The 24308-nt window shown below is 42.2% G+C and overlaps 1 protein-coding gene across 1 annotated transcript in view; it reads left to right on the top strand.

Moving 5' to 3' along the window:
• The window catches only part of LOC120613099 (NUT family member 2G-like), a 30968-nt gene that overhangs the window by 4095 nt on the left and 2565 nt on the right, over positions 1 to 24308 (top strand). The window contains exons 2-4 of the mRNA XM_039875723.1: positions 22033 to 22821; positions 23507 to 23635; positions 24165 to 24304. Coding sequence (XP_039731657.1) covers positions 22033 to 22821; positions 23507 to 23635; positions 24165 to 24304 — 1058 coding nt within the window. The remainder of the gene's footprint in view (positions 1 to 22032; positions 22822 to 23506; positions 23636 to 24164; positions 24305 to 24308) is intronic.

Below are 24308 nucleotides of genomic sequence, written 5' to 3' on the forward strand. Positions count from 1 at the left end.
GAATGGGCAACATTATGTCGGTACAGAGTCAACCGACTGGCTACCTGTAGGGTATCTCTGGGTCTGTGGGCACTACAGCTGACCCTTCTTGCCCGCTGATTGGACCAGCTGTTGTACCTGGGGACGTCCATATTTAGCTGGACGCATATTATCCACCTTGTCCCAATTGCCTTGTAATTGGGATCCCGTATATCACCGTTGGCACTGGCAGAAAGGGGCAGCATGGCGGTTCTACCCTCAGGCGTTATTCATTCCAGGGGTGGGATCCATGGATGTAGAATTGCAGGTAGAAGCTTTACTCAGCATGCCGCACAAGCACTGAATGTGACGCATCAGGCTGTAACCATTTTAATGGATGAAACCACACAAATGGGGAGAGTAGTTCTGCAAAATCACATGGCCTTTGACCTCCTAACTGCTGCCCAGGGTGACAGCTGTGTCCTACTCCATGTAGAATGCTGTGTCTACATTCCTGATCATGCCAAGTAGGCATAAGCAGCTCTCCAGGAAATGGATGCTGAAGTCTAAGCCATCCATTCCCTGGTAGAAAACCCCTTGACAACTTGGTAGAATTCCTTGGGATCCTCCTGGCAGTGGGCAGTAGCCGTCCTAGCCCTTGCAGCCTGTAGCCTGGGAGTATTTTGTTGTTCTTTATATTGTTGTTGTGGATTGTGGGCCCAAACTAGCGCTCTCTGGGCCAGATCCCATGCCACAACCCTGTAGGGGTGGAGTGAGGGTCCCAGGTCTGGCTGTGAGCCAGGCTCGTGACTAGGAATAGGACACTGGATTTAGAATGTTACATTAATGTAGTAGGGTGCCTGTGCCTAACGTATGTACATATGATTCAGCTTATTGAATCATGCATGTGTGGCAGAATGCCACTATTGTTCTCTGACATATATAAAACCCATGTGGTCCCCTAGCACAGAAGCACATGCTCCTCACAATAAAGTTGGTGCCTGCCATTTCATTCTCATGTCAGCTTCTCCTGCATTCTTTCAACTGGGTGTTTCACCATCGAAACCTTCCCTTCTTGATCAGCTAGGTGCGGAGAGACCCAGGTAACTTTTATCATTCTGCCCCATCATATTCGGAAAGTGTTCTTTTATTTTCATGTATACATGACTGACTGAAAAGGACAAGTGTTGGAAGGAGCTAAAGGAGTCGTGCCTGGATCAGAAAACAAGTACTTTCCCAGAAACTCTCAGCTGATGACTCATTGATCAGCAGTATGTCAAACTGGACTTATTTGGTGGCCAGTGTTTAGGAAAGAAACAAAAGGGAGACCAAAATCTAAGTAACTGAAAGGAAACACCTGTCATTTTCTCCCTTTGCACTGTCGCTTAAAAAAAAAAAGTCAAGAGAAAAAACTATCTTTAGTATCATTGTGGGTCAGCACAGAGTCAATGAGAAATCCTTGATATGCATTTTTGAAGTGTCAAAAGAACATCTTTCAATAATGAATAGAACATCCAGACAAAATCAGTAAACAGCTACCTTGAAAAACCCTATATATCAAATGGACCTAACAGATACAGAGTGAAAATTCCATCCAACAGCAGCATGTTACATTGTTTTCAACCACCCAGGGAATGTTCTCCAAGATAGATCACATATTAGGTCACAAAACAAATCTTAATAAATTTAGGGAGACAGAATCATACAAAGTATCTCTTCTACCCACCACAAAATGAAGTTAAAATTCAATAAAAGAAAATGTGGAAAATTTGCAAATACGTGGAAACTAAATAATACACTCTTGAATAACCAATGGGTCAAAGATGAAAACAAAAGAGAAATTAGAAAATATCTTTGGAAAAATAAAAACAACATACCAATACTTGTAGGATGCATCAAAAGCAGCTCTCTGAAGGAAGTATAGAGTGATAAGTCCCCACATTAAGAAAAAATATCTCAAATTAAAAAACCTAACTTTGCATCTCAAGAAACAACAAAAAGAACAAAGTCCAAAGTTAGTAAAGGGATGGAAATAAACAGAGCAGAAATAGAGACCAGAAAAAGAATAGAAAAGATTGAGGAAACTAAGAGTTGGATTTTTAAAAAGATAAATAAAATTGACAGACCTTTAGCTAGTCTATCAGAAAAAGAGAGAAAGAAGGTTCCAATAAATCAAATGGAAATGAAGGAGTAGACATTACAACAGATTCCACAATTCCACAGAGATAAAAAGGATTAGAGGAGGTTACTATAAACAATTATAGGCCATGAAATTGGATAACCTAGAAGAAATGCATAAATTCCTAGAAACCTGCAAAGACTAAATAAAACAGAAACAGAAATTTAAATAGATCTATACTATTATGATTGAATCCGTAATCAAAACTTCTCAATGAAAAAAAGTCCAATGACTTCATAGGTGAATTCTACCAAACATTTGAAGAGAAATTAATACCAATCCTTCTTAAGCTCTTTCTTAGTCCATTTAGGCTGATAGAACAAACAAAATACCACTGACTGGGTAGCCTATAAATAATAGGAATTTATTGCTCACAGTGCTGGAGGCTGGATGTCTGAGATTATGGCATCAGCATGGTTAGATGAGGGCACTCTTTCAAAGCCAGTACCTTCTCACCATTTTCTCACATGTGGAAGGGGCTAGGGATATCCTTTATTTATTTTTTTTTCATTAGGGCTAATCCAATTGATGAAGGGTCTGTCCTTATGACCTAAGTACTTCCCAAAGACCTCACGTATTAATACCATCACATTGGGTATCAGGTTTTCAAAATATAAATTTTAGGAGAACACACTTAAACCATAACAAAATCTTGCAAAACACTGAATAGTAGGGAACTCTTCCAAACTAATTTTATGAGGCTACTATGACACTGCTATCAAAGCCACACAAAGACACTACAGAAAATACAAAAACAAGCCAATATCTATAATGCTCACAGACATTTTTAAAACCCTGATCAAAATACTAACAAACCAAATTAAATAGCACATTAAAGGGATCAGACAAGTGGGACTTATCCCTGGGATGAAAGGATGGTTCAACATACATAAATCAATCAATGTGATACACCACTTTCACAGAATCAAAGGAAAAAAAGCCACCTGATCATTTCTATAGATGCAGAAAAAGAATTTGGAAAAAATATCAACAACCTTTTATGATAAAAATTCTGAACAAACTAGGAATAGAAGGAAATTACTTCAACATCATAAAGGCCATATATGTAAAGCCCACAGCTAACATCACACTCAACAATGAAAGAATGAAAGCTTTTTCTCTATGAGCAGGAAAGTAAAGATATTCACTTTTGCCACTTTTATTCAACATATTCTGAAAGTCCTAGCCAGATAAATTAAGCAAGCAATACAAAAGGCATTCAAATTGGAAAGGAAGAAATATAATTATCTCTATTTGCATATGATATGATCGTATATGTAGAAACCTTAAATATCACACAAAAAACTGACAGAACTAACAAATTCAGTCAATTGGAAAGACACAAAAGCCACACACAAAAATCTCTTTTCTATACGCTATGAACTAACTGCAAAGAAAATTAAGAAAACAATTCCATTCTCAATTTCAATACAAAGAATAAAATACTTCAGAATAAATTTAACCAAAGAGGTGAAAGACCTGTACATTTTAAAGTATAAAAAAATTAATGAAGGAAATTAAGACACTGATATATGGAAAGACATGCCATTTTCGTAGATTAGAACACTTAGAAGATTGTTAAAATGTCCATACTACCCAGAAGGATCTACAGGTTCAATGCAAGCCCTATCAAAATCGCAATGAAAATTTTTTACAGAAATAGAACAAAGAATCCTTAAATTCATATGGACCCAAAAAGGACTCCAAATAGCCAAAACAATTTTTAGAAGAATAAGCTCAAGGCATCACACTTCCTGAATTCAAAAGATATTACTAAGCTATAGTGATTAAAGCAGTTATAGTACTGGCTTAAAGATATACATGAAGCTCAATGGAACAGACTAGAGAGCTCTGCAAGATACCTATGCATATACATAAACAGATATTTGACAAGGATGCCAAGAACAAACAATTGGGAAAGGATAGTCTCCTTAACAAATTCGGAAAAACTAGCTATCCACATTGAAAAGAATGAAACCTTATCTTATACCATACACAAAAATCAACTCAAAATGGATTAAAGACTTGAACGTAAAACCTGAAACTATAAAACTCTTAGAAAAAGAAACATGAAAAATCTTCATGGCATTGGTCTTGGGATTGAATTCTTAGATATAAAACCAAAAGTTCAAGCAACAAAAGCAAAAACAGACAAATGTGAATATACCAGGCTAAAAGGCTTCTGCACAGCAAATGAAACAATCGACACAATGAAAACGCAACCTACAAAATGGGAGAAAAATTTACAAATTACATCTGATAAGGGGTTAATTCCTAAAATATATAAGGAATTCCCTCAACGCCAATTAAAAATGGGCAAAGGCAGTCAGAAACATGGCAGAGTGAGAGATATCCCCAGACCTCTCCCCTTGAAACAACAATAAGCTGAACATTTAAAACAACAAAAAACACTCAACCTTCACACCAGCACGTCTGAACATAGGATCTGCAAATAAGAGCTACTACAGGTCAGAATCCTGGGAGTTAGGCGCTAGACTGGGAGAAACAAAGAAGCTGTCTCTTGCAGCTGGAGCTCCCGGCAGAAGGAGGGGGAGTAGAGAAGGTGCAGCGGGTTCCCCGATCAGCCCTGCCTGAGAGAGCTGTGAGCTTCTCGCAGCGGCAGTGCCCAGAGATTAAGGCAGAAAGCAGACAAGTGGGGACAGCAGAGAAGCAGGGATGGCAGAAAAACAACAGTTCATTTTTGCCAGCCGTGGTTGTAAAACGCTACGCTGAGCCGCAGTCCTCATCCCCCAACACAGAGGGCCACTCCCCCCATACCCTCTAAGGCTGAACACCGCGGAACCCAAGGGAAATCTGAACAAACGCTACCAAAACTGTCGCTAACACCAACAGGAACTGAGATTGAGGGTAGTGAGCATGACTGAATATTTACAAGAAAAAAAGGCATTTTTAAGACTTTGTATAAAGCAGGGATCGAATAGGCTTAGACGCCTATTGGAAATCAAAAGAAAAACGCCTTCTTACCAACAGGCTAAAGAGAGACCTTTATATACTAAATTTTCTTCCTGGAAAAAGGCAGAATACACATCCATTGATGCCAAGGAACAGAAATAGTCCATTAAACATCATGAACAACCAAGGCGACAAGGCAGTTCAGAAAGAAAGAGAAAAATCTCCAGAAAATAAGTTAAAGAAATAGAAATATGTGACTTAAATAACAGAGAATTCAGGATGATACTTCTGAAAACAACTCAGTGAGATACAAAATAATTCATATCAATTCCAGGAATTAAAAAAAAAAAACACAACTATATCGGCAGAATGAGTTTTTTTTTTAGCAAGGATACTGAAACTCTAAAAAAGAACCAAATAGAACTTCTGGAGATGAAGAACACACTGCAAAGTTGAAAAATGAAATAACGAGCTTGGGAAACACAGTCAATCAAATGAAGGAAAGGATTAGTGATATTGAAGACAGAAATCTAGAAATAAATCAGAAGGATGAAGAGAGAAACCGAAGAATGAAAAATAATAAAAGGGAAATACAAGAACTAGCTGATACCATCAGGAGAGAAAACATAAGAATAATGGGCATTACCAAAGGACAGGAAAAGAAGCAGGGACTAGAAAGCACTTTCAGACAAATAGTTGACAAGAATTCCCCAAATCTAAGAAATGAGCTGGAGCTTAGAATTCAAGAAGTCAACAGAACACCCAATTATCTCAACCCAAATCCCAAAAGGCCTTCTCCAAATCACATTGTATAAAAATTATCAAAAATCAATGACAAAGACAGAATTCTCGGGGCAGTGAAGGAAAAGAAGATGGTAACTTATAAAGGAAAACCTTTAGATTATCATCGAACTTTTCAGCACAAAAAGAAGAAAAAAGGAAAAATGCCAGAAAGGAATGGAATGAAATAGTCAAACTATTAAATGAAAAGCACTACTAGCTTAGAATAATGTACCCAGTAAAGTTCTTTAGATATGAAGGAGAAATAAAGACCTTTCCAGACATACAAAAATTGGAATTCTCCAGTACGAGGCCTGCTTTACAGGAAATACTAAAAGAGGTCAGCTCATACCTAAAACAAAATGGCAAAACAAACCACAAAACATATAACTAGGAGTAAGGCAAGTAGCAGTCAGACTGAGGCAGAGGAGTGCAACCCTAAGAATAGGGCTTTGTAAGCTTAAACAATAGGAAGAGCATTGCTATAGCAAGATAGTAATGAATATTCAGCATACATAGGGACAAACTGAGACAATAATAACAGAAAAAGGGAGGATTCAAAGATCCAAATTCGCAAAGTGTCATGGAGATAAGGCACATGCAGAAGGAAATGGACTATTTTATTTATATATATATATATATATATATATATATATATATATATATATATATATAAAATATATATATGTATATACATACATATATATATATATACATACATATATATGTATGTGTGTGTATATATATATATATGTATGTATATATATATGTATGTATGTATTTGTAATGCTAACCACAGGCCAAACATTCAGAACTGAAGTATATAACATAAAACATGAAGGACTAGAGGGAAAAACCACAAAACCCAACCAAAAAACAAACAAAAACAGACACACAAGGAAAGGAAGCAAAGGAAACACCGAGCTACCAGAAAGCAAAAGATAAAATGGCTGTAGGAAAACCTCATATTTCAATAATCACCCTAAATGTAAATGGACTGAACTCACCAATAAAAAGGCACAGAGTTGCAGAATGGATCAAAAAACAAAACCCCACCATATGCTGCCTCCAGGAGACACATCTCAGTTCCAAAGACAAACACAGACTCAAAGTGAAAGGGTGGAAAGTGGTATTTCAAGCTAAAGGCATTCAGAGAAAAGCCGGAGTAGCGATACTAATATCAGATGAAATAAACTTCAAAATCAAAAAGGTAAAGAAAGATACTGAGGGACACTTCATAATGATAAAGGGAATCATGCACCAAGAAGACATAACACTTATTAATATCTATGCTCCCAATCAGGGAGCCCCAAAATATGTGAAGCAATTACTAACAGAATGAAAGGGAGAAACAGACCAAAACACTATCGTCGTAGGGGACCTTAATACTCCACTGTCAGATATAGACAGACCATCCAAACAGAAAGTCAATAAGGAAATAATGTCCTTAAATGACACATTAGACCAACTGGACATAATTGACATTTACAGAGCCTTTCAACCCAAAACAGCCGCTTATACATTCTTCTCTAGTGCACATGGGAAAATATATTTGCAAGCAAGCCTCCAATAAGGGCCTAATATCCAAAATATACAAAGAACTCATACAACTCAATAACAACAAAAAAGAAAAGATCCAACTAAAAAATGGGCAGATGACCTGTACAGACACTTCTCCCAGGAAGACATACAAAAGGCTAACATATGAAAAGACGACCAACATTGCTAGCTATTAGGGAAATGCAAATCAAAACCACAATGAGATACCATCTCACACCTGTTAGAATAGCTGCTATCAGCAGGACAAGTAATAACAAGTGTTGGAGAGGATGCAGAGAAAAAAGAACGCTCATACATTGCTGGTGGGACTGCAAATTGGTACAGCCACTATAAAAATCAGTATGGAGGTTCCTCAAAAAACTAAGAATTGATCTACCATATGATCCAGCAATCCCTCTACTGGGTATTTACCCCAAAGACTTGAAAACTCATATCTGAAAAAATATTTGCACATCCATGTACATAGCCGCATTATTCATGGTGGCCAGGACACGGAAGCAACCGAAGTGTCCTACGATAGATGATTGTCTAAAGAAGCAGTGGTACATATATACAATGGGATATTACACAGCCATAAGAAGAGACAAAATACTGCCGTGTTCAATAACATGGATGGACCTTGAGATAATCATGCTAAGCGAAATAAGCCAGAAAGAAAAAGTTGAAAATCACATGATATCACTTATATGTGGGATATAAACCTAAAAGCAACAAACGAACAGGACGAACAAGCAGATACTCATGGACATGGACAATAGACTAGTGGTTACCAGTGGGTGAGGGGAGGAAGTAGACGCGGTAAAAGGGGTCAAATATGTAGTGACAGAAAGAAATCTAACTATGAGTGGTGAAGAGACAATACAATGTGTATGTATGCCTTCCTATTGAATTGTACATCTGAAACTTACTGGATTTCTTAACCAATGTCATCATAATAAACAAACAAACAAACAAACAAATAAATAAATGCTCTAAATTATCATCAAAAAAAAATTGGCAAGGGATTGAATAGACATTTCTCCAAAGAATGGCTAACACATATATGAAAAGGTGCTCGACATCGCTAATCAACAAGAAAATGCAAATCAAAACCACAATGAGATCACTTCATCCACGTTACAATGGCCATTAAAAAAAATATCTAAAGACAATAGTTCTTGGCTAGAACATGGAGCAACTGAAACTTTTGTGCCTTGTCTGTGTTGGTAAAGGAGTTATGCCACTACAGAAATGTAAAGTGGTTCTGCCGCTAAAGAAAACATGGAGACACCTCAAATAATTAAAAATAGAACTACCATGTGATCCAGCAACCTCACTTGTGGGTATTTATCCAAAAGAATTAAAATCAGGATTACAAAGAGATACTTTGCACTTCCATGTCCGCTGCAGCATTATTCACAATAGCCTGTTGTGGAAACAATTTAAATGTCCATTGACAGATTAATGGATAAAGAAAAATTATACAATGTAATATTTATTATTCAGACTTAAAAAGAAGTAAATTCTGCCATAAGAAAAACCGTGAATGAACTTTGAGGACATTACACTAAATAAAAGAAGCCAGTCACAGAAGGACACATACTCATGATTCCACTTATATGAGGTATATAAAATAGCGAAACTTCTGACAGCAGAAAGTAGAATGTTCTTTGCTAGCATCTGAGGAAGAGGAACAGTGAGAGTTGCTGTTCAAAATGTATGACATTTCACTTACACAACATGAGGAAGTTCTAGAGATGTGCTGTAAAACACTGTGCTTTTAGTTAATACTATACTATACATTTGAAAATATATGAAGAGGGTAATCTTAGCACAATTTAAACAAAAATAAAAGGATCCCAATTCAGTGGCAGCAGTTACTATTATAAGACTTGATCTACATGGAAGAGTGGCTATAGCATTTGTTCTAAGGATTCTAGGGCCATGCTCATAAATTTACTTCTTACAGTCATGGTGAAAGTTGTGCCCTTTGGTCCTTCCTGTGCTGAGACAATAGGAAATACCCTCTAACATTCCAATCTCTCTAAGCCTTTGGATACCTTCCTTTATTATATACCAGGAAAGTTCTGGCATTTCAACCTAATTTAATATAGGCCACCTTTTTATTCTATGTTACTGCTAACCAAACAACCAAATTGTTAGAGCCCTGTCTATCCACTCAAGCTTCCAAACTCAGTCTACAATCTCTGCTTAGAGGGCTCATATCACTAAATTAGGCCTGATACAACTTTATACTCTGTCTACCATTATCCTACACCCTTATTGTCAATTTCCAAACATATTCCCTGGATTTATATCTGTAGACATTGGAAAAATCATGCAGTTCTTTTGGAGTGCAGTGCCCCACTTCCTGGGTCACAATTTTAACTCACTCTTTGTGGCTTGTTGAGACTTAAGTCTAGTTATACATCTAAAAACAAGGAGGGGTAGTGGAGGTGGGTCTTGTGGACAATCAGCATTGTCTTGCAAGGCAACTTCCCTAGAGGCAGCCAGCGCAATTTTACTCAAGCAAAGCAGGGTTAATCCCAGATGGCGGTTTCTACAAGCAAGAAATAATCAGTGGAATTTAGGGTTCAGTGCCCCCAGCTTCATCAGAACCTTTACATATGTTTTCATTTCAATTGTCAAGAATCTATTTCTTCCCAATAAATTTCCTCACTTTTAACAGAACATACTCTGCAAAGTTGGAAATTCACCTTGCATTGTAATTAAAAATGAGTCTCTGGGTTTTGTTTTCAAAAATGTCCACTCTGTGGCTACAGAAGAAAAAAGTTCCTTTCAGACCAGGCATACATTCATTCAGGTCATTTATGTGTAATTCTAGTGGGGAACTTGAAGCCTTGAGCTCATGCTTTTATTTCCTTCACTTTATCTACTACAGTGAGCGACAACCATTCAACCTTGTTTTATTCCTTAGCTTAACAAAAGGTCAATTTGAATCAATTCTGGGGTTTCTAGAATTGGTTCTCTAATCTGATTGAGTTCAAAGGCACTAAAGACTGTTTTTTTCAATTCATGATATGATGTGGCGTGCGTGCACGCTCGCGCACTCTCTATCTCTCTCTCTATATCTATCTATCTATCTATCTATCTATCTATATATATATATATATATATACACACACACACACACATACACATATATATATGTGTATATATGTATATATATTTTTTTCAAAATATCGCCACTGAATACTTTCAGTCAAATACTTACAAAACGCAAAGTTCTAGGGGACCATGTTTAACATACTTTCTCAAATGTTTGAATCTTAAATGTTAGTAGCCTAGAACAGAAGAATACATCCAGATAAGCAACACTTTTATATTAACTTGAAATAAAATCACAAAAGCAGTATAGGCTTATCATACATTGAAAGATCCTATCCACCAGTAAAAACCATTGCATCTTCCCTAATGCAAGCTAAAGTGACACAAACATGACCAACACTAATGCCAACACCAAAGAGCTACCATAGCAAATCTTGGTTAGAAAGGAGAATGTGATTTCCAGAATTTCTACTTTATATTACTTAACATACGAGTTTTCAACAAAAAGATAGGAGACATGGAAATAAACAAGAAAGTATGACCCATGCATGAGGAAAAATAATGAACATTGTCTATGAGGTAACCCAGACAATACAAACACTTTAAATCACTCTCTTATATATTTCCATAGTCCAAAATGAAATTTTGGACAAAGAACTAAAGGAAATCAGGGGAATGGTATCTCACCAAATAAAGCATATTAATAAACAGGTAGAAATTACAAAAGTGAATGAAATATATATTCTGGACTTTAAAAATAAAATAACTAGTGCAAAATCACTAGCAGAGTTGAACAGCAGGTTTGAGCAGGCATAATAAAGAACTGGCAAATATGAGGAAGAACTGGTAGAGAATATCCACTCTGAGGGGCAGAAAAAGAAAATACTGAAGAATAATCAGTAGAACCTAAGAGACCTATAGGATACCACTAAGTATGCCAATACAGTCATGTGTCACTTAATGATGGTGATATGTTCTGAGAAATGTATCAGTATATGATTTTGTTATTGTGTGAACATCATAGAGTGCACTTACACAAACCTAGGTGGTATAGCCTACTACTGTAATCGTATGTACCATACTTTTATACTATTGGCAGCACAGTAGGTTTTACACCAGCAACACCACAAACAGGAGTGATGCAGTGCACTATGACATTACAATGGCTAGGGTATCAGGATAGCTGTCATGTTGCAACAGCATTATAGGTGATAGGAATTTTACAACTCAATTATAACCTTATGGGGTGACCTTTGTGTATGTGGTCAATCACTGATGAAAACAACATTATGTGGCACATGAATATATACACATAATAGGAATCCCAGAAGAAAAGAGGAGATAGAAAGTCAAGGGAACTATTTGAAAAAATAATTGCCTCATACTCCTCAAATATGGTGAAATACATATATCTACATATCCAATCAACTCAACGAACCCCAACAAGATAAGCTTTATGAGATCTACACAAAGACAACATAGTAAAAGTGTCAAAACTAAAAACAGAGAAACTTGAAACAATCAAGAGAAAAGGCAAGTGGGTTCCATTTTCAAGTGCTGAAAGAATTGGTAACCAAGAATTGTATATCTGGCAAAACCATCTTTCAAAAATGAAGGGAGAGTAGTGACGTAAGCACAATGGCAGAGTAGGAGGCTTCTGGCCTTGTATCCCCATGAAAACATCAAGTGAACAATGGACAGAGTAAAAAAATCTTCGTGAGAGCTCTAGAAGTCAGTCAGTGGTCTGAAGCAACTAAGCGAATGTCCAATAAAAGAAAAGAGCCACATTCAAAATGGCAGGACATTTCACGTCACTTTTACTCACTCTTGTCTTAACCCAGTCATGGCTCAATAGGGTGAAAGCCACCCAATTACTGGTTCTCCCTTGCAAGAAAAGTAAGAGTGTAACTTGATTGCAGTATTTGGCTTGCCTGGGGCTCAGAGACTGATTTCTGTCTCACATGACTCAGAGTTGAGATCGGAATGGAGGGATATTTTGTATATCAGACTGGTGGCTGTGAAAATAGTGATGGATGCCATGGAACATGAAAACTTTATGGCAACTGCAGACTTGCCCGCACCTGGAGATCAGAGATTTCAGGCAGAGGAACACAACAGAATATTTAAGGCTCAAGAATCCAGAGGAGAGACTCTTATGGAAATTAAGAAATTTAAAGCAGCTTTCTATGTGAGAGAAAGCAGCTGTCTATATGAAAGAATGTAGATGGAGGCACACACAGGCCCAGGGAAGATGCAGCATCAGAAAAGACCTGAGAAGACTTTATACTGGACTGAACAGTGTTGGTCTTCCTTGGAGCATACCCAGTCTGCAAGACTAGATGAGGTGGTTGTTTTTCCAAATATAAAATTTTTGATAAAAGTCCACAAAGCATAGAAAGAAACAAGGAAACACGGCCCATTCAAAGGAACATCATGAATCTCCAGAAATTGACACTAAGGAAACATAGGCTTCAGATTTCCTAGATGAATACTTCAAAACAGCTGTCTTAAATACGCTCATAAAGAAAAAGGAAGATGCAAATAATGAACTAAAGGAAATCAGGAAGATGCTACATCAACAAAATGAGAATATAACAGAGAGAATTTATTAAAATAAAACAACCTGAAATCGGGAGCTAAATCTTATAACTAAATTGAAAAATTCATCAGAGGGGTTTGAGAGCTGATTCAAAAAGGTAGAAGGCATCAGCACACTTGAAGACAAGTCATTGAAATGATCAGTTCTCAAAAGGAAAGAGAATAAACAAACATGAATAGAGTCTAAGGGAATTGTGGGAATCCATGAAACCGACCAATACATGCATGATGGGAGACCAGCAAGAAAAGAAAAAGAATGAGACAGAGGCAGAGAGCTTATCTAAAGAAATAATGGACAAATACTTCCCAAATGTTTTGGAAAACATGGATATAAAAATACAAGCTAAGCAAATTCTAAGGAGGACAAAATCAATGAGACCCACACTGAGACACATTGTAATCAAGCTGATAAAAGTAAAAAACAAAAAAATCTTGAAAGCAGCAATAGAAAAGTGACTCATCATGTACGAACGATGCCAAATAACATTATTAATGGGTTCTCGGCAGAACTCTTTCAGGCCAGAAGGCACTGGGATGATATATTTAAGGTGCTGAAAGAAAAAAAAAACCTGTAAATTGAGATTCTATATACAGCAAAACTGTACTTCAAATAAAGGAGAAATTAAGGCATTTGAGATAAACAAAACTTGAGGCAGTTCATTACCACTAGAACTTCCCAACAAAAAGGCTAAAGGGAGTCCTTCAAGTTCAAATGAAAGAGTAACTCAAAGCCAGAAGAAAAGGCACAGTTCTTTGGTTAAAGTAAATACACAAAGGAATACGGGGGGAAAAAAGTGGTTAAGGTAAATACACAAAGAAATATGAAAAAAAGACCATATAAACATTTGGGTTTGTAACTCTACTTTTTATATTCAACATGATTAAAGAAAAAAATTATAAATCTTAATGGGTACATAATATATAGATGTATTTTTTAACATCAATCACATAACCAAAGGGCAGAGGCGTGAATGAGTAGAAATTTTGCACGCTATCGAAATTAAGTTATCAGTTTAAAATAGATTATTATGTCTTTAGGATGTTACATGTAATCCCCGTGATAACCAAAAACTATATATATTTATGAAATATATAGAAGAGGAAGTGAGAAGGGAATCAAAATGTGTCACTACAAAAAAAATTCAAATAAACAGAAAGGCAGGCAATAAGAACGTAAATGAGGGACAAAATTTTTATGAATCATATAGAAAGCAAATACAAAATGTCAAAAGTCATTTGCTATCAGTAATTACTTTAAAGATGATTGATTAATCTCACCAATCAAAAGATTGACTGAATGGATAAAAAACAGAATCCAGCTATAAGCTGTCTACAAGAGACTCAGTTTAGAGTTATGGAAACACATAGACTGAAAGAGAAGAATGGGAAAATGCTCCATGCAAATAATAACCAAAGGAAGCAGGGGTGTCTATACTAACATCAGACAAAGCAAACTTTCAGTTAAATCTCACTCAAGAGACAAAGAAGGAACTGATATAATGAGAAAAGGATCAATTCTCCAAGAAAAAAATAAAAATTATAAATATATTCGCACCAAGTATCAGAGCTCCTTAACAGATGAAGCAAACACTGACAGAAGAAAGAAGAATAGTTGGAGATTGCTATTCCTCATTCAGGAATAAAGAGGACAAGACACATGATCCATAAGGAAATAGAAGACTTAAATAACAGTATACATTAAATGGAACTACAGACACAATTACCCAGCACACTACAAATATGCAAACATATCACTCCATACCCTCAAATACACGTAAAAGTTCACACTACCTGCATCTACAAAATCCCACACTCCCAAATACTCACACTGAAATAACCCCACTATCTTCCAAAATACAGAATCATATAAACCACACACCACCAATCATCTGCACATCTATGACATAGCATCTTCCCCAAAACTAGTGATAGATCTGCCAACACACACACGAGTACATACAATTCCTGAAAATCACCAAAAACATACATAATCATGCAGCACACACTGAACATATATAAAGGACCCTTCTCATTTCAAATATAAGCCAAAAAATGGCCCTACATCAAAAATAATATATGCAAGCACTTTTTCCAAATTGCCAATATGCACATGCAGCTAAACCTTCCAAACCCACCACTAGACACACAAATTTCCAACATTCAGAACACACGTGTGCACACACAAACGCACATTCCCAATATTCTAAATTACAAATACATAATCCTAACACCTCGAGTGTATCAGATTTACGTCTGGAACGGTCTAAATAAACTCAATCTCACCCACTCTCAAAAAAACACTCATGACCTCCACTTACCCCAAACATTCACGTAGACATCACCAACCCGCACATATAAATATACTCATCAGATTCCCACCAACTCTATAAATACACAAATGAACCTCAAACCAGGATCATGAAAACACATCCCCAACAGACGCCCAAATAATGACATGCAGGAAACCACCCACTGACTATCAAGTTCTACAATGCCAGGAGATCCACAAATACACACCAGAACATCCCATTTCTAGATATACCCAACTCACAACTTACTCATGTCCCAAAACAAGCACACAACACCCTTAAACACACACACTGAAACACAACCCATGAACACACGCCCCTCACACTACGAACACACCCACACAGATCTTCACTCACCCAGTATTCAAACATAAACCACCTTCAGCCCCAAATGCCCTTGCAGGGGTATGCTGGCAAAGATTAAGCACCCATCTCAGCTCACTCTAAAGTAAGCGTGGATCATGCTTCTGTTGATCTTTGCTGAACTCTTGCATCACTAACCCACCTAGGGTTGCAATTCCATGTCGGTTTGACTCAGCCTCATTACTACCGCATCGAGCAGAGTCGCTCACTCGCTGAAAAGAGCGCCATGTGAACATACACGTTAATTGCTATTTTCATGTTAAGAAAGAGGACAACAGTGAACTGAGGATGTGAGAGTTGCACTCAGTGCCTATCATTTTTAATGACCTAATTTTTGCTGAACGGGATGACAGTTTTCAAATTCGGAAGACTTGCTCTCTAACTCTTGTATTCTTCAGAATGCGGCAGACACAGACGGACCTCCTCCTCCCCCATAGAGTTTAACAGCTCACACACACTAGTAGACCCCACTGTAGGCCCCGCAATCACTAAACCGTCCATGAAGCCCGTTCCCAGTGGTGCCAATTCCGCGGTGTAAACACCACCGAAGTGAGCTGTGTAGGGACATGCACTCACTCTGTGGGGCATCTCCCCACACAGACCCCGGATGGAAACAGCACACACTGAGACCAACAGTCAACAGCAGCGACACCTGAGGTGTGGATGGTCCTCGCATCCACGACCATCGCATTCACTTAACCGACCTTGGAGGCCGCCACAGGAGGCCCGGACCCAGCCAGGACGGCCGTTGGGGCCCCGCCATACCGGCAGGCGCATGCGCTTCTCCCTCCGCGAACCGCCGCAACGGACCCTGGGAGCAGTTGCAGGACCGTGGGCCAGGCGCACGAGAGACGCAGCCCGGAGACGCGCGCATGCGTGTGGGCCCGAGGCACTCGGGAACTGCCCTCGGCTGTCTGTACAAGCGAGGAAAGAATGGAGGTTCGGGGTTCTCTGCGAAGCTTCTGTGGAGGGGCCTCCTCCTCTGAAGTTTCCGTGGCCATCCCTGGCCATCCCTCGTGAAATAAACATTTAGGATCTTAAAATTGCTCAAGTGCAATCTATGCACTTAAATACGACCCTCCTGAAAGAGCTTTGGAGAGGTCTACCTAAAGCGCGCATCCTCAATTTGACGCAAGCGCTTTCATGCCCTTTGGATTGCATATCCGTGGTTTCCAAAAATAATAGATCTTTTTTCCTAGCAAGTCTGAAATTTCCATTAAATAATTCTGGCAAAGAATTTCAGACCTGGAAAACACTCTTAAGGGATACTTTCCTCTGACTCTATTCCTAGAGTTTTTCCCAAACGCATTACTGCACAAGGTTGTTTCTCTTAGTGTATTTATTGAGTACATGGAGGTTTTCGATAAACGATGATTCACAGGTGTTACTTTTGCACGGTTTTTATTAAAGCATTGATAAAGACCTGGCACTCCTGGCCAGTTTCCGTTGTCACAGCAGGTAGTATGGAAACAACTTTACCCTCCCCTCCCTTTTTGTATTATTTTGCACATTTTCTGTTGGCGAGTATATATGTTTATTTAGCAGAATCGATGCACTGACTTGAGTTTGTCATATGTTCCAAAGAAAAATGCAATCTTCAGATCCTCTTTCTGGTCATTAACAAGATTAGAGCATTTCTCTCGCCACAGGATAACTCTGAAGACCACTCACATCCGATAGCTCTGAGCTTCTCCAAGTGCATGGACTGAAAACCCCACAAACATAGTATCTCAACATTCTTTCAGTGGTCCCTGATGAGGCGGAAGTTGCTTTCTGAGGCCATATCCAGAGATGTTTTCTCTATGCACTAAATGCCCGCCGTTGAACTTTCTGTAGGAATACTCAGAAATCAGGGTCCAAAGCACTTTTAGATGTCCCCTTGCATGACCAGCCTTCCCAAATTCCGTTTGAGATCATTTGATTCTATCTGCTTCTTGGGTCTTGGACTTTGATGTAATACAAAAGTGACTGCAGTATTGCAACCAGATCATTTTTCCCCAATGCAATTTTCGTAGCAGTGGTCCCGAGAAGACTCATTCTAATTCTGTCAGAGGCATGAGGGAGACTATTGTAATAGTTGGTTGACTGACTGGACAAAGGCAGGAAGCAACGAGAAAGCCTCCCATTCTCGAGTGAGTGCCTGAGAACAATATTTTGCCTCAACAGGATTCCCTGTGAAAAAAGCTCAAGCCCTGAGAAATATCTTCAAGTTGTTAATTTTCTTCAAGTCCCAGCAGTAGGTCTTTGAAAGGAAGTTCACGATTTTGCTTGAACTGCTCTCACCTCACCTCATCTTCTTTTGAGTCTACTCTTCCGTGTAAAGGGCAAGTTGAACATCTTAAACGCCAACAGGGGTCCTTCTCAGCGAATGTTCAGATTGTGGAACAGTGCCCCTAAATCTATCTTCCCGCTCCAACACTCACCCATCAGTAGGAATGAAGCTTGTCTCCCAAAGATTTGGTTGCGGTCCTCTGAAGTTGTCGCCCCTCAGCTCCCTTGACTAGTTTCCTGACAATCCTCTCCTGTCACGACACACAACACAAATGCTCTTTTATATCATTTTGACCATGATAATCTAACATTTATAAATAGTATGAAACTAAGAGTAAAACAAGTTTTTTAAGAGGTGCTGCCATGATTCTCATGCATGTAGGACCACATGCCATGGAGAGCCTAGATTCCAAAGAGCAAGGGTATATGAGGCAGACAAGAATTTTGGAAGCCCATGATCAGGGCTTCCAGGATCAGACTGGCCAGCTACGACTTAAGAAAGCAGGTTTGAGTGAATGATAATTGCACATGGAGAACAGCATTCTGCCTTTGTCTCAAGGTGTATGTGTAGTGGGTTTACAGCATCCGGGAAGAACTAAACCTTAAGATATTAGGCCCCATTAACCTATGGAAGGAGAAGGTTTTCTGCTTTCCCATCCCTTCCTTCTGTCCTTATTGCCACCAAGCCTAGGCATTCAGTGCTGTACGATGACTCCTCCACATTCCATATCATCCAGAGAGCATGTGGTGTATGCTACTGTGTTTTGTGGTAGAGCCAGGATACACAGTCAAGTCTCTTTACTCCAAGTTCTCTTTTACACTGTAAAAGAGTAACTAAAAATAGAGTAACTAAAAATTTTAGAGTAACTATGTGCTAAATGTGGCCATTATGTGCTAAATGTGGCCACCTATATTTTCATGTAGTTTGAATTTTAAGGGGCGGTAGAAATTCTTGTTCTAGGAATCTAGCCTCCAGATGTACAAAGAGGAGCCATATTACCAGTAGAAAGGCAATCATTATACAAATCTGCAGAATGTTGGAGCCCGCGTTAATTTTTCACCAGAAAAAAAGTGAGGGCATCTCTTTACAAAATAAAAATAGATTGCATTTGCTGTTAGTCGCTTAATACATCTCTGGAAAGAATTAAAGGAAACGGACAACACTGGATTCCTGTGGGTAAGAAAGAGGTGGGTGGAAGACCCATCATTGCATTTTGCGTTTGGTACACTTGAAATCTGACCTTGAAATCTGCAAAGGTATTGCTTGTTTAAATGTTACATTAAAATTGTTTAAAATGTAAAAAATCTCAATGTTTAAGCTCACAACACTCTTTGAAACAGAAAGCAGTGATTTCTGGTCTTGGACGTGTAGGCTGCAGGGCCTTCCTCCGATAGACTTGAGCAAAGCGGTTCGTGAGTAAGGCTGGGCCTGCTGGAGTCTACAGAGCGTCCAGCACCGGATGGTACTCGGGGCCACCGGACTGCTTCCTGAAGACTGATGAGCGCCCAGCCACCCAAGGTGCTGGGTGTGCTGAGCCGGGCCTAATTTCAAACACCGGGCCCCGTGTGGCCATAAGGACCCATCCATTTACCAGACTACCCGTTCTGGATTTTGTCAGAAAGGGTAGCCCGTGTTGGAGTCGGCCAAGAGCCAGGTAGGAAGAAGGCCGAGGGACACAACGCTGGGTAGGTGAATTAAGAATTGAAACGAAGGGAACATCAAGTAAAACCTTTGCATGTGAATCTGAAAAAAAGAATTTACAAATTTCCTGCAGAGGCGCACACCAACCTTGTTGCCACTGTATAGTTTGAAATGAACTTGTGGTTCTTGCCTACCTGCCAGAGGCCTTCATGGAATGCCTCCCCACCCCCACCCAGGCCTACCTGCCCTCCGCCCCTCCCCCACTGCGGAATGTCTTGAGACCAACGTTCCACTGTTTAGATTCAAACTTTTCCCTCCTTTACTTGATGGTGACCATCCGCTGGAGCAGGTCACTCTCCTGGTCCTGGACCTCACCTTTCTCAGTTTGGAGGCTACTGGACAGCAGTGGGCAATCCCTCAGCCTGCGGGGATGGCTTCTAAAGGAGGTAAGCCTGTAGGCTGGAGGGGGGTGAGTTTTAGAGACTCTGCTGTCCTTCGAATGCTTGGGATATAAGTGTGACGTGGTTTGGGTTGGGGAACCATCATTTGGGCTGAGTGGAGGAAGGAGAGAGCGCTGGACCTCCAGGGACACGTCGCCTGGGGAGGCTGGAAGCTAATGGAAACCTGGGCCGGCACTGGACAGGAGGGCTCCTAAGGGGTGGATCAGGACGACTCAGGGGAAACGCCTGGGTCCGGAGAAAGGATGGCAGCGGGCACACTGATTCTTTCTAGAGGGGAGACTAGCCATTTTGACCTGTGCGTGTGTGGGGAACAGGGGGCTATGTCGTGGCGGTGGCACAGGGAGTGTCACGGGGAAAAACCCAGCCCCTGTCTTGTTCTTCGGGACCCTGGAGCTTGCCCCACGATAGCTTTCTAAGGGATTTGAACTGAGTATAATAGATCTAATGGGGACAGTGGCGAGAGGTGGTCTTAGCCAGAAAGTTGTCCAGTGCGGCTGTCTGTGGCCAAGTCTACAGTGAAATGTCCTCCCCGCGAGCTAGGCTGGAAGGTGCTCTAACTGCCGCAGCCCAGAGCTTCTCTACTCCTCCCAGCCCAGAGCTCACTTCTCCCCAGCCCAGATAGCTGTTGTCTTGGATTCATCAGGGGCAGGGTGGCCAGGTAACTTCTCCCTGTGTGGAAACTCAGCTCCTCAGACCTACTTCATATTGTCGTGTATCTCAGGGCAGCCTTTCAGCCCTGCGTTTTACCTTTGAGATGACAGTTTGCCCATGTGCCACGTCACTACTTCATGGCCAGGGAACTGAGGTGGAGTGCGGTTGGGCTTTCCTGTGGAACGTCTCTGAGAGCCGGTTCCTTTTTAAAGAGAGCAAGGAGAGTAGCACAGAAGCAGGAAGATGATCTTCCATGTTATTGTTCAACATCCTAGGACACCTGTCCTGATTAATTAATTAGGTGCACGTGGTGTGTTTCTGGTTCTCCTGGCCCAGGGCCTGCGTGGGTTCCAGACCACATCATCCCACTGACACCTGGCTCACACTGCGTCTCGCTTCCGTACTGCATCTTCACTTGCTGTCGTTGGGAGCTGTAAGGGGAAGGACCACAGAGAGTCTGCAGCCCCACGACCAATCTAACAGTAGCTATGGGACTTAGTGGAAACCTCCACTGACGGCCCCACTGCTCTCCATTCCCTGGCCCTTTTCTCATCCTCTGCAGCCATTGCTGGCTGTGAAATGGCCGTGTCTAAGGGACAGAATGCCGACTTGACAGATCCCTCTCCTGGGAACAGAACTCCTGAGTGGTGGCAGTGACTCTGAGCAGTGGGGACTGAGTGGCAGCACCTGGCCCATATTAAGTGCTGGCTGTGGTTGGTTTTGAGATGCCCACTAGGCTGCTTTGTTAGGGGACTTATATCTGGGTTCGTGGTGCTGTCTCGTGGAGAGAGTATTACTCAGGCGTTTTGATTTTGTTGTGTTAGGCCAGTAAAGAAAGAGAGTGATGTATGTTGGAGCATCAGGAAAAGGAAGACTGAGGAGGAGATGGGGTCCTAATATTTGAGACACTGCCTGTTCACAAAGGCCGTTACGGTGCCTAGACCTTACCTTGGAGATTGTCCCTACCTGCTAGTGTGTCTGCCTAGGGGCGTTTTCCACAGGACAGGTGTCCGGCCTGTTCCATGTCTTGGGAGACAGACTCTGAGGCCGGCAGGGTCAGGTGTAAGGGAATCCTCAGGGAGGCTCTCTCAGAGTCGGCACTGGCTGGGGCCGTTTCTTCTCGGCAGGCAGTGGTCAGGGAGCCTTGGTGAATGGCAAGCAAGCGCTCCAGCGGAATAATTCTCAGCCTGAGGTCGGAGCATGAAAACCACTTGAGGACATTTGCAACTTGCAGTTCCCCGTCCGATTGGTCCTTACCTGTAGAAACTACTCATCACTCTGATTCCCCAGGGGTTAAAGGGGGCCCAGAGCTCCTCGGTCCTGTTTGCTGATTCTCCTACTCCATTCACCCTTTTCCTTTGTCTCAACAGCATGTGCAGTACTCGGACCGGCTGTGACCGTGAACCCCGGTGCTTCCATGTCTCCTTTCATGGCACTGCCCTTTCCCCCGCCCATGCCTGGCCCCGCATACCGGCCACCCTGGGAGCAGCACCTGCCGCCCCTCATGGCCCCGTCATTTCTTCCTGGCCATCCCCTGGTGCTGCCGGCTTTCCCTGGGATGCCTTTGGTGGCAAGAGATGCCGGTCATGGCTCCGGTGGGACTGGAGCTTGCAACATCATTGTCCAGGTCAAGTCAGAAGTGGGGCGAGCAGAGCCCGCCCAGACTCAGACCTTGGTCCTTACGCAGGCCCCACTCAACTGGAGTGCTCCAGGAACCCTCCATGGGGGTGCTGCGTGTCCTGCACCCCTCTTCTTGGCAGCCTCTGCAGTGGAGCCCGTTATGCCCACCCCGGCCATTGGGGGCACCCAGGCTGTCGAGGGAGGCTGGCCCCTAGGCCTTCCTCCTGAAGCTCCCCCACCAGCTGCCCAGCTGGCCCCTGGCGTCCCGCCAGTGAACACCGGGCCATGGCCAAGTGGGGCTTCCAGGGAGGGTGGCATGGCCACCTCCCAGTGCAAGGCCTCGCCGGATGACTCCTGCAACCCCAAGAGCGTTTATGAGAACTTCCGTCGTTGGCAGCGTTTCAAGGTCCTGGCCCGGCAGCACCTTCCCCAGAGTCCCGATGCGGAAGCTCTTTCCTGCTTTCTCATGTGAGTGCGCTCGGCAGGGGCACGGGAGCTCGTCTGGAGCTTTCACGTGGAGAGGAACGTGGGATGGGCATGCGGGTTGCCTCATGCTGGGAGACTGGAAGCAAGGTCTGAGGGTGGTGTCCGCGCTCTGAGAAGGCACCTTCTCGGTAGCATGCGTCACACGCCCATTCATGACATCCACTCGGGTGCCTTATCTCAACTGACACCTTTCCCCCAGCCATGCCTGGCCCCTACTAGAGTTGTGACCCTGGGAGACATGTCCTTCGGCACCCTCAGGTCCCTCGTAAAAAGGGGAGGACAATTCTACTTCATTTAGAGGACAGACGCATTGGGTTAATCCGTGAAGCGGCAGCAGATTGCCTGGCACGTGCCACACCTCATTAATGATAGTGATTATTGCTATGAAAGGGCAATCTGGAAGAGGAAAAGCGCTCCCAGAGCCAAAGCGTCCCATCTATAGGGTGCGAGTGGACGGTCGGCCTCAAGTCCAGGTTGATGGGCTGGTGTGAATGTGAGGCAGTAACAGCAGTAGCTGGGAATGCTTGTCTCTGCACACCCAGCCTCCTCCCTCACCTGCCTGTGCTCGGTGATGCTGTGGGGGTCACATGGTGTACTCCACAGAGCTGGGTGGGTCAGGCGGGTGGAGGCCGGGCTGTAGGCCCTGACTGACCCTGTGGACTTACAGCCCAGTGCTCCGGTCCCTGTCCCGCCTGAAGCCTACCATGACGTTGGAGGAGGGAGTGTGGCGGGCCGTGCAGGAATGGCAGCGCAGAAGCAACTTTGACCGGATGATCTTTTACGAGATGGCAGAAAAGTGAGTCAGGGTCCTGAGTCTCGAGGGCTGCGGGCCAAGGACTGGGCTGGACTTCAGTCAGGGTCTGGCTGTGGTGGTGCTCGTCAGAGGCTGTTGGGAAGAGGGTTGTTGGCCCGCATAGTATCCCCACAGCCCAGAGTTCCTTCTCCCCACAGCCCAGAGTTCCTTCTCCCCACCGGAAGCCTCCCTCCCCTTCAGAGCGTGGGTTCTTCTGTCCTACCTCCCTTGTGACCTCGGCCCTCCCCTGATCTTGACCCACCCTTGCCCTGACATTAAGAGACAGGACAGGGTCAGGGGGACGTGCCCAGCCAGTGGGGTCAGACTCCAGCTACTGCGGCTGGTGGAGCACTGTGCAGAGAACGTGCTCCACCAGCCAGCCTCCTGCCTCCTCAGTGGCCCGGGCCTCCACATCCCCAAGGCAATTGCTCTCTGATCCCTCCATCACCTGCTGCCTTTTCTGGGCTCTGGGTCGTCCTCCTCAGCACACCCTTGTGCCTTCCTCACCCTTTCCCCCCCACCCCCCCACCAGGTTCATGGAGTTTGAGGCAGAGGAGGAGATGCAGATTCAGCAGTGGCAGTGGACGCAGGGGGTGCAAGGCCTGGCTCCTCCGGCCCCAGCAAAGCCTGATCCTTGGGTGCCCCCAGCACCGGCGGTGGGCCCGCAGCCAGGTAC

The sequence above is a fragment of the Pteropus medius genome, unplaced genomic scaffold (genome assembly GCF_902729225.1).
Source record: "Pteropus medius unplaced genomic scaffold, Ma_sr-lr_union100, whole genome shotgun sequence".
In the NCBI taxonomy this organism is placed as follows: Eukaryota; Metazoa; Chordata; class Mammalia; order Chiroptera; family Pteropodidae; genus Pteropus; species Pteropus medius.